Here is a 14,802-nt window from a genome sequence, read left to right on the forward strand (position 1 = left end):
TATAATAACATTTAATATGAGTGAGTCTCACGGTAGTTTCATGTTCAAAATTCGAGGAAGAGAGATCGCGTATCATTACAAGTGAGGACAAAATGACGTATGTTTACCTACACACAGCGTAGTTAATATTTATTACATCTTTTTTTAAATGGGATAAATGCTTTGTTTTCAAAGTTGTACCCTAACACGACTTTACTGTAATATTCTCTGTATTCTAATCCTATTAACAAGTGCCCCATCCCTATATCCCACACGATTATGTTGCTACTAAATTACAGTACATTTATTTAGTGACGGAACCGAGGTCCCACTGCGATGTCCCACTGGTGGGACGAAACTTTTTCGTGGTCCCACCGAACACACACTTGACCGTTTTGTTACAATGTGGTATGTAATGTCGCTACTTTCTTGGAACAAAATAAAATAATAAGTAAACGAGATAAAATAGTAATAATTAAAAGGCAATAAAATTAAAATTAATTCCAGCATTTATTTTACCGCAAATTTAGGTACGACGAGCGAAGCGAGGAGTGGTTAGTATGAATTGGTAACAAGCGCAAGAGCTGAGCGAGCGAAGCGAGCGTGCGCGGCAGCGGCCGGCGAAGTGCCAAAACTAATATGGCGGCGTTTTATGATATGCCTAGGAATTTCATGATCTGCCTAAACGTCACTAGGCAAATCGTTAAACGATGAGTTTTGAACGATACGTAGGATAACCACAGAATAAAAAAAATATAATGTGGGTAATATTTATCATATGGCGTTCCTTCAATTCGGCGTAACAAAACGGTCAAGTTTGTGTTTGGTGGGACCACGAAAAAGTTTTGTCCCCCCAGTGGGACATCGCAGTGGGACCACGGTTCCGGAGTGATTTATTTGACCTCATGCAAGAGCTCCGACTGCTGAAATACAGGTTTACACCTAGTTTGGCAGCTGTGGCCCACTGTCTAAGTCTAGTCTAAGATACTTGTACCCTTTTATGGAAATAAAGATTTATTATTATTATTATTACTTTACCTACTGTCTGTCGTGATCCTGGCTTTTCGCCGAAAATATTTATCCCAAATGATTAATTTCCCAACTGTTTCATATGAACCAGCGATTTTTCTTTGAACTATTCAGGATACATTTCAGGACTATCCTGTAGAACCCTATAACTAGGTTATGTTAGTTTTATAACAATCCTAAAGAACTTACAGTAAAAAATCGTCGTAGAAAATCGTTGCTGGAATAATATCCCCCCACCACTCCGAAACATTGAGTCAAAATCAAACTTTCGTATTAAGCTCAGATTGCACTTATTGTCTCTCCAGAGACTCTTATCTTGAACTTTTCTGAACCCCCCTCACCTCACACCTCACACCTCACACTTTTTTTCTGACATTTTAAATAATAATAATAAATACTTAAATAAATTTTGCTACTTTACGATCCCACTGAATAATAAAACTCATTTGATGACGAGATTGCGCTGAGTTTATCACGTTGGTCGGCGTCCTTACTCGGTATGGGTACTGGCAGAATACCAGCGCTGCGGCTTAGGTACCGCAGCACAATGCTGAGCCAGCGCCTGTTCTTCAGTGCATCACATGGCTTCTCATTTATGTGTCTGATCTGTTTAATTGTTATTTAATTTATGTTTTTATTTAATTGTTAGTTTTATTACTCTTTAGCTACTAAGCCATGTCTTTGTTTTGAAGAATAAAGATTATATCTATCTATCTTCATCCATATGAAACAGTTGGGAAATGAATCATTCGGGAAAAAATTTTCCGCGGGAAATTAGAGAACACTACTTCTTCCTATCCAGTTCCTGTGAATATGCGGTAGTCGATAACTCGGTCAACATACAGCGTGAAAACGAATGAAAACGGTTCCCCGAATACGGGCACTACTTATGCGTTGGAAATCTACCGCACCCGCATGCGGGCCCTATATCGACCAATGCAAGTGAGCCATTAAGCGTAAAGAGGTAACAGACAGACATTTCGGAATTTATAATATTAGTAAGGATAAGGATTAGGTAGGTAGCTCTCTCTCAATTCTCTTATTTATCATATATTTCATATCTAAAAATTTACCCGCGGCTTTGCGCCCATAAATGGGGGATTTCAGTAACGTTGCGTCAAAATCTATCTAAATACAAACCAAATTTAATCCAAAAATATCGAGCCATTTTAGCCACATACTCACAAACTACGTTTTTATAATAATAGTAGGAATGGCAGAATGTATAATATAGCAAGGGGACAAAGGAAATCAGGCATAACAAACTGAACAACCGTATTAAACAAGGTGTCACGGTAGATGATATTTTTGCCGTGAATTCTTTATTTATTGCTAACTAACTAATTTATTTCTTATTTTATGAAATATCTTATTTCATTTCATTATATTCACAAATATTGCCTACCTACTTAAATACACTATTAACACAATATATATACATCCTTGGCCTATCTATTTCTTAGAATCTAACTTCACCTTTTTTCCGAATTGTTCACCTTCTTCAATCGTGGTCATTAATTCACAGCCTTTAGTTTCTGGCAGCAGAAAATGTAACAAGCCAGCTATTAACGGTAAGATAGCAAAGCCAACTGGTGGCATCCATAGAGCAACGCTTCTCAGCTCTATCACGAAAGGAGCCATCATAGAACCGACTCGGGCCAACATGGACGAGAACCCGAGCGCGGCGTTTCTAACCACAGTCGGGAACAACTCAGTACAATCATATACTACGACGAAGTTAATAAAACTACAGACTACACCTATACTCGCGCATACGACGGAGCCGGGCCTTCTGGCAGCACTGCCAGAACGAGCAAACAAATTGCGCAGATGAAGTTGAATATTACTAGTATAGTTTTTCTTCCTATCATTTTCATAAGTGGTATTGATAAGAATGTGCCAAGTAACGTGACGCTGGCACTAGCGGCGACGTTGACGAAGGCATTTCCACTCAGCTGACCCACGTACTGCGATACTCCGTAAAAGCAGTAACTGCACGCCAACCAGTTGAAGGCCATCGCTAATATGTTCTTTCGAATGTTCGGAGTGCGGAAGAGATCCACAATGTTTCCTTTCTTGAGTTGGTTTTTCCAATAGCAGCTTGATAAGCCTCGATGTCGGCTTTTATGGTTTCCGTCGGACGCTTGTTTCTGAAAGAACATCTCATTAATCGGACCGTACAATAGACTGTACAAATACGAACAGCAATACATATACAGACAATACTACTTTTGTTCTGATATCTGTTCATCGTTCAAAGGTTAACTGGAAGAGATCTCTTTAAGGGATAAATTCTCCTTTGTACATCTTATTATCGTGATGTGTACGTCATAACATAATAATAGTCTGTCTAACTGTGACTTACCTATATGCCTACTTGAGTAGTGGTAATAAGTATTTTTTAGCAGAACAAATAGATAGGCTAAAATGTTTAGACACACTCAACAATGAGGGTTTTTCGTCAGGCGAAATATCGCTAGATGGCGTTAGTATCGCGAGGCACGTTTGACATTTCTGTCACGCTTGTGATTATTTGTAACATAGTTTCATACAACCCAAGGTATCCTGACAGATTAGATTTACCTAAGATAAATACAAAATGAAAAAAGGAATAGTTTCATACAGTGCATAAGACGAAAACTCAATTGTTCTGTTGGCTTCACAAGAAATGTTATTACTCTCTTGGATAATATGTAAATAATTAATAATTTATTTAATAATTTTATTTTTTATCACAGACATTTTTGTTGCAAAAGGTCCTTATAATAGATGGCACTAAAATATGGATATTGAGATAGATTGCAGGTGGTAGGACCTTATGCAAGGTCCGCCCGGATTGCTACCACCATCTTGCTCGCTTATCCTGCCGTGAAGCAGCAGTGCTTGCACTATCCCATCTTAGAGTAAGACCGGTGAAATAACTGACGCTAATGGTCGCACTGGCATACCCCGGTGTTGCAGATGTTTATGGCGGTGGTGATCTCTTACCATCAGGAGACCCACTTGCTCGTTTGCCATACAGTCAAATAAAAATAAAAAAAAAGATAGATAGATAGATAGTTAATATAGTAAATCTCAATATTTGCATGACTTATAAAGTTTGAATGTATGAGACTCATAAAACATTGAACATCATGTAATGTACTACATTTAAGGCAAACAAATAAATTTCATTTCCTTTCATTTCATTTAGATAAATATCTAATGAGCCAATCGCAAGCAAGACTGAAACGTCGAACGGACCCCACGATACTAACGCGCCATCTAGCGAAATTTCGCCTGACGAAAAACCCTCATTTTAATTTCGTCATAGTGACATCTTATCGTATAACTCACATCGTTGCACGCGTTCTAATATCTTGACAGCCTCGTCAGTTCTTTTCACCGCTATCAACCAACGTGGAGTTTCGGGATTAAGAAGAAGTAACTCAGAAGTACTATCGCAGGTATGAAATTGCAAGTTGAAAATGGAGTAATCCCTGCAGAAGTATCCGAAGACGGGTAGAAGTATGTGGCCCAAATTGAATGGCACTTGATAGAGAGCTGAGATGACGTCGCGATACTGGGTGCCGACAATTCCATGACGATGACGAAGCCGGTGACCATGGTGCGCCAACTGACATGCCGACCAGCAGCCGGAGGAACGTGAATGTCCAAAATCCGGGCACGAAGGCTGCGGCTATTCCCATTGTCACCTGGATGACCACTGCTACGAGTAGAGGAGATTTTCGGCCGAATCTGAAATTAATTATTACCTGTTATTATTTATTAATTAATTTCAAATGTATATATGTAAGAACGATATAAAATATACTGCACTGCTTTTCATGACGAGTTGAAAGAGATACACAACAGGTATACGTAAGGACCTGTACTCACTGCGAATTTTTGACGCGCGTTTTTTTCTCGCAATTCTCTAACACATTTAATCTTATCCGAGTATCCGCACTGACGGTAAAAAATCGCGAAGAAATTGTATTGTGTTGTTGTATTGTATTGTATTGCACGGAATATAATTCGCGTGAATACATATTCGCAGTGCGGGCAGGACTTCGTTGACTGTATCTGCCTGTTTACATGCAGCAACCTCGTCTACATTCCTGTAATGGTCCATAACTCCACTGGGGTACTTGTACTATATTATTCTTTCTGTGACTGGGTCCAAATTCCTCATGTCTTAGACGTGTCTTAATTTGTTTTATTTTAAAAGCGTTTAAAAAATAAAATCCTGTTAGGAATATGAAGGGGTCGAAAGCGGACACAAAAGTGTGGCCAAGTAAGACCACTAGGATGATGCAGTAATGTATTAATTAGTTAAGGGTCTATAATTGTAAGCCATCTTAGAACTCATGAGCGCCAAATGAATAATTAGGACTCAAAGTGGTTGCCANAGTTACTCCAGCGCCGGCGGCTAAAGTGGCGGTGTGGACCGAGCTCGTAAAACACCACGTGAGTAAATTTTTTCGTGTTTAAACTTTTTGGTCTATTTTGTTAATCATATTCCCGATTTACATGTAACTTTCCTATTTTGTAGTGACATTAGTAATGTGTCTTGTAGTTCAAGTGTTTTTTTGAATTCATTCTATTGAATTGGTGGTTTGGCAGTATTTTAAAAAATGAAATTTGGGGTGGATGTTCCCTCCCGGAGGGGCTGCTTGTTCCGCGGAACAACTTACCCCAACGAACCTTCAATGTTACCTACCTATAATTTTTAAGACCATTTTTTATTTTTTAGGATGCGTACCTAACAGAAAGTCAGATTAGAGGGAAAACCTCCGAAACATTACTGCGTCAACGCAAAAATGCTGTCATTAATGGGAAAAAGTAACTGAAAAAAGTAAGCCAGAGAACTGTATATATTTGCCACATGACGCTACGTCGATTTGTTAATAAATTGAAAGCCGGTAAAGATCCTACTACAGGGTATAAATGCAGGACAGTATTTATTGTGGAACAGGAGAAACAGCTAGTGGACTACATTTTAAGGTGTTCCTCAATATACTTCGGCTTGCTGCCAGGAGAGGTGCGAAAACTCGCATATGAATGTGCTGTAAATTTTAATTTGAACAATATTCCCCCTTCGTGGCACAAGAATCGTGAAGCTGGTGCTGACTGGTTCACTGGATTTATTTGCAGATTTGTTTATCTGCAGATTACCAGTTATGTTATTTTTTTAAAGTTACGAGTAGTTAATAATTCTATTCATGAATGTCTCATTATGACTTAAAAGTTTAAAAGAATGGTTATTTGGAGGTTTCCAGTGTTTTTTTGTTGTTTTTTAAAGTTCAGTTATAAATCTGACTGTAATGATAATACATAACATATCATAAATCTGTCCCTGTAAGTTGATAGATCTCAATTGTTAGTTAATTGATAAAATGTTTATCTGAAGATTACCAGTTATGTTATTTTTTTTAAAGTTAGTTATGTAATACACATTTTAACCGATGAATGTCAAATATGACTTAAAAATTTAAAAGAAATGGTTATTGGAGGTTTTCAGGTTTTTTTTTGTTTTTTTAAGTTCAGTTATGCATCTGAGAGAAATTATAATATAAAACATATTATAAATCCGTTTAATGATTGTTTTATTAACGAAAACCCATTTTATCTCACGTTATATTTTCATTTAATCTAAACGGACAATTTGCCTCACGGATGGAACAACTCGCCCCAAAGCGGGGCTGAAAGTTCCACTCCGAATATTTGTCAAAAAAAAATCTGTAAAAAAAATAACTAGTGTGATCTAATCACTAATCACTATAATATTACAAAAACCGATAGACAACTCTTTGATATTTCCACATTCCCATATTTTCATAATTAAATTCCCTGTTATTGGAAAAATCGGCACTTGCAGCCCCCACCTCCCCTACTTAAGAATAAGAAATGCCCAAACAGGTCCCCACTCAGCATAATGCAAATTACTCGCTCTCATTTCCAACAATATACTTTTTCATTCATGTTTATTCGAAAAATTACAAGATATTAAGAAACTATCCATCTAAATAAATAAAAAAGCAATCGCTTAACAACTTTGACGACACGTCGAAATTCCGTTTGTAAGTTTTTGGTCGGTGTACAGATCGTTGTAGTCTGTGATACCAGCCTATTTAATTTTATCAGCAGTTCCAGGTGGCTGCGTGCTGCCCGCGTATCCACCGCATGGCCCAGACTACACTCACTATCAAACAAGCCAGAAGCCGTGCGGGACAAGTCTACGACTTTGCTGGTTTGACTGTAACCTGTGATCCTGGTATGAAGTGGTTGGAAGCAAGTAAACGACGTACTGTTTTTCGGCGGAAATCCTTGGCCCCAACCTATGCCACAATGCACCCGTAAGTAGCTTCATTATTCTTAAATCTTGTTGTTCTTCTAGTCTTCTTTACTGAATCATGCCAATGATAGTCCTGAACAATCAAATGCTTCGGCATTGCAAATGTTATATAATCTAACTAGCTTTTGCCCGCGGCTTCGCCGCGTGGAATTCGGTTATCACGCGCTGTTCCCTCGGGAACTGTGCTTTTATTCGGGATAAAAAGTAGCCTATGTCACTCTCTGGCCCATAAACTATCTCTATGTAAAAATCACGTCGATCCGTCGCTCCGTTTCGACGTGAAAGACGGACAAACATACAAACACACACTTTCGCATTTAAAATAATAGTATGGTTTGTGTTACATAATGAGTGAGATTGGTTTGGCGTAGGTAATGTAATGGTAATGTTTAATTCGTTTTTTAGAGCATATTTTCGTTATAGCTTGTTTATTGAATCAGGCGTTACTTTGCGGAGTCCATATCATGAACTAAAATAATTTTCCTTGCTCACCCGCAACCTTACGATAGCTAAGCTTATGCAAAATATCGTGTTTCAAGCAGTTCCCTCCACCTCCACACTGTAAGAACACACAAAAATCACACACCAAACCACACCACACCTCACCACCACCACACTCACTGACGCGTTTTTCGAACTCAACCAGAGCTCATCTTCAGAGTGACACAACCGTACACCATGCTACCAGTTGTTAGACTAACGAACCACAACCACCGTTTTAACTTGTCACTGTAACTCCCAAAGTACCCACCATACGTTTTATGAAACAAAACAACACACCCACAAAATTATTAATACATTTTTAAACCGTCCTTTCAAAACTACCTTGATTTTTTATTTATTTACTGTCGAGGCATGTTGTTGTTGGCTGCTTGAACACGCATATCATATTTGCATAAGCTTAGCTATCGTAAGGTCGCGGGTGAGCAAGGAAATTATTTAGTTTATAGCTTGTTTTTGAAAGCTTTATATTTTTGCTTCGAAGTGGCCTTAACCCCGTAGTTATAAATATTAGAGACTTCAAATTTGGTATGCAGGTAGATAATGCTAACAGGTAACAAAATATTTCAAAGATTTTCCGAAAATCCCACGGAATAAAACGAATAAAGAGGATTTATAGGTATTCCCAACTGAATCAGAAACGAACAAGCTAAACTAATAAATTTAGGGACTGGAGATTTGGCGAACTGATGTAAATCTGGTAACAATACAATAATTTAGCAGACATCCTGCTCATCCTGTCAGGATCGTCTCCATAGAAGGGAACTCCTCAAAGTTGACGGCACACACACAAAAGACTTTAACATTATTGTTAAATTTCATGACAATGCGTTTATATGATATACGCCATCTGATGCTGCAGCCAGAGTCGACTGCTGATAACGGAACTCCTCAAGGGCTAATAGCACAGATTTGAAAATGTACATGTACGTTAAACGAACTGACACAATAATTTTGCTCACCCGCGAACTTTATGATAGCTGCTTTTAAAATAAATTCAATTTTGCCGTAAAATGTGTGTTCATGCATTTCCTCCTTTTCTATAATGTATGAACACACACAAATCACACAAATCCATCTATCACCACCACCACATTACCCTGATTCGTTTCGAATTCAACCAGAACTCATCTTCAGAGCAACACACAACCGTTCAGCATGCTAAAGTGTGGAGGTGGAGGAACCGCATGAACACACATTTCTTTCATAAAGGCATCATAAAGTCGCGGGTAAGCAAACTAATTGTTTTAGTTCATTGATATAGACCTATGCAAAGTAGCACCTGATTTAATGAATTATGTACGTTCAGTTTTGATGTACTTACACACCACTTGACAGACTAAAATATACATATATAGCTACAAATAAAGTATTGAATTAAATATGCTCTAAAAAACTCAAAATAAACATTAAATACCTACGCCAAACCAATCACTCATTGAGTAAGTAACATGATTTATTTATAATTCTACTAGCTTTTACCCGCGGCTTTGCACGCGTAAACTATTCGGTCTGGTAGTTGCAATTAAAATTTTCGGTGTTACAAAATTCTCCTGGAAATTTCCAAAATTTATATCGTGGTCTTCATTGAGGTTGTGTTGTGAATAACTATACAAAATTCAAGACTCTAAAGCCAGTGCTGAAATTTCAAAATGTTTTCCTATCCAAATTCAAATTCGAATTCAAATCATTTATTCAGTAAATAGGCCGCAACGACACTTTAACACGTTATTTTTTAAACTACCAGCGCTTTCAGGAAGACCATCATTGCCAAGAAGAATGTGCCGCAAGAAAGTTGGCAGAAAGTCATTTTTTTTAAATAAAATAATTACAAATCAAATATTTAAAGACTACAGTATACAATTAAAGAAAAAAATACAAAATAATAATAATAATAACACAGGGATGTATGGGGTCCCTTAGTTATAAAACTATCCCGTGGGAATATCGGGATAAAAAGTAGCGTAGGTATGTGTTAATCCAGACGTCCGGCTACCTACGTACCAAATTTCATGCCTCTAAGCCCAGCGGTTGTTATTTCGACATTTTGTCCCTAGATATCCCGTGGGAATCGCAATTCCCACCTGATAACCTGATGGTCAAAAAGTCGTCTATGTGTTTTTCTAGACATCCAGCTACCTACATACCAAATTTCATGACTCTAAGCTCAGCGGTTATTATTTCAAGATTTTATCCCTATTTCGTAGGAATATCGGGGTAAAAAATAGCCTATTTGTTATTTCAGAGGTCCAGCTATCTATGTACCAAATTTCAAGACTCTGAGCACAGCGATTATTATTTCAAGATTTTTTCCCTTACCCGTGGAAATATCGGGATAAAAAGTAGTTTATGTGTTTTTCCAGAAGTCGAGCTACCTACATACTAAATTTCATGGCTCTAAGCCCAGCGGTTGTTATTTCAAGATTTTCTCCCTAGGTATCCCGTGGGAATATCGGGTCCAAAAGTTGCCTATGTGTTATTCCAGACATCCAGCTACCCACATACCAAATTTCATGACTCTAATCTAAGCGACTATTATTTCAAGATTTCATCCCTATTTCGTGGGAATATCGGGGTCAAAAAGTCGCTTATGTGTTATTTCAGACGTCCAGCTACCTACTGTAGTGGACGGACGGTCCACTATCCTAACTAAACTCTATTTAATTAAGAAAAACACTTCTTTACGATATTTTCATGTGTATTTCCAATCAACATCCTACGTGGCCAGCTCGGGTACAAGTCTCCTCTTTAACACCCTTGCGTCCGTTCAATATTATTATTCAAAAATGGATTTATGATGCTGCCAGTCCTCAAATCAACAGACGCAAGAAGTTAGTACAATATCCCTCCCCCCTATTGAGGTTAGGACTAACCTACCTAGGCAGGAATAGTTAACAAAGGTCTACCATAGCTCTGCTAGAGCTGACCTGCAGGTTAAATGAGACCAGCCTTAATAAACATTGGGAACATGCCCTTAAATGGCCAACTCACAAGCCCGCAGCTCGAATGAACAAAACCTGCCGAAAGGATCATTCATGGCAGTAGCTAAACTAAGTGCTTATTTATGTTTGGCTAAGGCAAAAAAATAATAATAATAGTGTTTATGACATTTTCCAACATTACTGTGTCTATGACACATATTGCCAAAGACAACCGCGTGTAAAGCTAGCCTTACATAGCAGTATAGACACAGCATCGTTTATGATGTGTGTCGCACCACCATGCAATGCGAACTTCACATCGGATCTAAAGCTAGCTCCACACCGCAGTACAGATTCGCTGATGAAATGGTGAGGATCCTTCAAGCATGGAGAATGCTCAACAATATAACCAACTATATGATCTTTAAATTAAATTAACTTAGAATTTTTTGACTAGATTGGATCATATTGGTAATTATATAAGTTCAAAAAAACCACACATGCTACTTACGAACACATGCGATGCTTTTTATAAGTTCCCACACATTGTTACTATCAGACCGTTAGATAATATCAACATGTAGTTACAACTTAGCCCAAGTTTTCTTATAAATTTCATAGGTTCAGGTGGCTGCGTGCTGCCCGCGTATCCGCCGCATGGCACCTACACTGTCTACAACAAGCCAGCAGCCGTGCCGGGACAAGTCTACGACTTTGCTGGTTTGACTGTAACCTGTGATCCTGGGTATGGAGTGGTTGGAAGCAATACGACGTACTGTTTTGGCGGAAATTCTTGGCCCCAACCTATGCCACAGTGCACCCGTAAGTAGCTTCATTATTCTTGAATCTTGTTGTTCTTCTAGTCTTCTTTACTGAATCTTGCCAATGACAGTCCTGAACAATCAAATGCTTCGGCATTGCAAATGGTTATGTAATCTAACTAGCTTTTGCCCGCGACTTCGCCCGCGTGGAATTCGGTTATCGCGCGCTGTTCCCTCGGGAACTGTGCTTTTTTTCGGGGTAAAAAGTAGCCTATGTCACTCATTGGCCCATAAACTATCTCTATGCCAAAAATCACGTCGATCCGTCGCTCCGTTTCGACGTGAAAGACGGACAAACATACAAACACACACTTTCGCATTTAAAATGATAGTATGGATTGTGTTACATAATAAGTTGATTGGTTTGGCGTAGGTAATGTAATGGTAATGTTTAATTTCGTTTTTTAGAGCATATTTAAGTTATAGCTTGTTTTTGAAAGCTTTATATTTTTGCTTCGAAGTGGCCTTAACCCCGTAGTTATTCAAATTTGGTATGCAGGTAGATAATGCTAACAGGTAACAAAATGTTTCAAAGATTTTCCGAAAATCCCACGGGATAAAACGAATAAAGAAGATTTTATAGGTATTCCAACTGAATCAGAAAACGAACAAGCTAAACTAATAAATTTAGGGACTGGAGATTTGGTGAACTGATGTAAATCTGGTAACAATACAATAATTTAGCAGTGACATCCTACTCATCCTGTCCAGGATCGTCTCCATAGAAGGGAACTCCTCAAAAGTTGACGGCACACACAAAAGACTTAACATTACTGTTAAATTTCAATGACAATGCGTTTATATGATATACGCCATCTGATGCTGCAGCCAGGGTCGACTGCTGATGACGGAACTCCTCAAGGGCTGATAGCACAGTTCCTCCTCCTCCACACTGTAAGAACACACACAAATCACACAAACCCATCTATCACCACCACCACACTACACTGACGAGTTTCGAACTCAACCTGACCTCATCTTCAGAGTGACACAAGAGTGAGTGTTAATAAAAAAATTTAACCGTCTTTCAAAACTCCCTTGATTTTTATTTATTTACTGTCAAGGCATGTTTTATTAACTACCATTGCTGAAATTAGACCCAAGCCGTAGCAATGGAGATGAAACATAATTTACCTGCTCATTAATAATAGACCGCATACTGTTGTATCTAATTATCTCCATGCATTCCAAAACATCGAGACAAAACCACTTGCCACAATAATGAAACACTTCATACGAATATGAGCCCGATAAAGAATGATTTAGTTTCAACAAATGTTTGGCAAAATTCGACTTATCAGGATGCTCTTTCCTATATGCCGAAACATGCTCTTTAAATCTAGCATTAAAACTGCGACCTGTCTGACCAACATATACTTTACTGCAGTCATTACAAGTGAGCTTGTATACACCCGATCTATGTCCTTTATCTACCTTCTCTTTGTGGTTACAAAGTTTAAAGTACAAAGAGTTGTTAGTCTTAAAGGCTACCTTAACATTGTTTGATTTTAAAATACTATAAATTCTATCAGACAAACGACCAACGTATGAAATGCTACACCTATATTTGTTAGAAGACTGCGATGGTAACACGGCGTAAAGCATGCTACGAGTATTCACTATCCGTGCCTGCTTCTTCGTGTTTCTTGGATCTAATTTCAGCAATGGTAGTTAATACAACATGCTTTGACAGTAAATAAATAAAAATCAAGGTAGTTTTGCAGCACGGTTATAAAAAAAATTAACACTTATTCTTGTGTCACTCTGAAGATGAGCTCTGCTTGAGTTCGAAACGCGTCAGTGTAGTGTGGTGGTGGTGATAGATGGGTTTGTGTGATTTGTGTGTTCTTACAGTGTGGAGGTGGAGGAACTGCATGAACACGCATATTTTGCATAAGCTTAGCTATCGTAAGGTCGCGGGTGAGCAAGGAAATTCTTTTAGTTGGTTCATTAAATGTATGTTACCCCAAATTTAAATGTTAGTATTAACTACTTGCACGCCAAAGTTGAAATTTCTAATAATTATAGTTACGCAAGTAGGGCCATTTTGAAGTTAAAATATAAATCCCATTTATTCCCTATATTGTGGAAATTTTGAAAAAGCCTTCTTTAATGCCCGTCTACACCTATTAACCTGTCCTCTCCCAGAGGCACCAATTTGTGCCCAAAATCCTTCGATCCTGTTATCCTGGGAGATGACAGATTGAGGAACATATATACGAGTATTCCAAATTTCTAGTTTCTAGACCCAGCGGTTTGGGTTGTGCGTTGATATATCAGTCAGTCAGTCAGGACTTTTGAATTATATATATATAGATGACACTTGAAACTAACATCGACATAGCTGTTTACAGCTCTTGGAAACACTTTTTAGGGACGACCTGTTTAGACATGCTCACAGAGACCTAAAATCGAAATAACACTGTTGTGGTGCTGTCTGTTCATGCAGCAGCTACAATACTGATCAATCCAACAACACATTTATTTCTACTCGACGTCGCACTCTCAGCTTAACCTTCCTTCTAGGTTTCTGCAGACTGACGCCGGACCCAAGCGTCAATTACACTTGCAAAATAACTGGAGATGACGTATTAGGCGGGACCCGGGTGTGCCACGAGCTGGAGCCGCACGGTACGGAGGTCGTGCCGGAGTGCAACGGCTGCTTCTACTACTCCAGCAGCGTTCTGCTGAACATGCACTGTGCGTCGACGGTAGCTGGGACCACGTCGCCGTCTGCCAACTAGGTAAATCCGAGATAGCACTGCAACTGAAATGCAAAAAAACTTTTTCACTTCTCATGCTCGTAAAGTTCGTGTTTATGCTGTATCTAGGCGACATAAAATTGCTTTTTATGTTCTAGTGCATAAAATAAAATCTTCGTCTAAGACCAACAATAAGGCCAAGGTAATTAGGTGTCAACAGCCACAACAAAAAAGTTTGTAGGTACGTATTTTTTTTCAATATTTTTTAATTTCTATATAAAGCGAAAAATCAATCAAACCAATCACAATGAATCAGTAAAATTAAAAAAAGAATTATTATAAATGCATAAAAAATTAAATGTACATAGAAAGTGAATTATTGTTTCCACTGTTGCTATTTAAAAGCTAAGAGCAGAGTGTACCTAAAACTCGAGCATTAACCCATTTTCCCTCGATGTGTCTATCACCCTCGCCGTACTGGCTCGGGTGGCTATATGTAGTCTTGGATAAAA

At 38.3% G+C, this 14,802-nt stretch overlaps 1 protein-coding gene and 1 pseudogene across 1 annotated transcript; one reads left to right on the forward strand and one right to left on the reverse strand.

Annotated features, from left to right (window-relative positions):
* Positions 1–2,286: 2,286 nt before the first annotated feature.
* The window catches only part of LOC141436577 (organic cation transporter protein-like), a 19,715-nt pseudogene continuing 7,199 nt past the window's right edge, over positions 2,287–14,802 (reverse strand).
* On the forward strand, positions 7,296–14,515 carry LOC141436149 (limulus clotting factor C-like). Its single transcript, XM_074099030.1, has 3 exons — positions 7,296–7,346; positions 11,389–11,589; positions 14,115–14,515. Exons 1-3 carry the CDS (start codon positions 7,331–7,333, stop codon positions 14,330–14,332), a joined length of 435 nt encoding a protein of 144 aa, XP_073955131.1. The 5' UTR covers positions 7,296–7,330; the 3' UTR covers positions 14,333–14,515.

Source organism: Choristoneura fumiferana, chromosome 16, assembly GCF_025370935.1.
Source record: "Choristoneura fumiferana chromosome 16, NRCan_CFum_1, whole genome shotgun sequence".
Classification (NCBI taxonomy): domain Eukaryota; kingdom Metazoa; phylum Arthropoda; class Insecta; order Lepidoptera; family Tortricidae; genus Choristoneura; species Choristoneura fumiferana.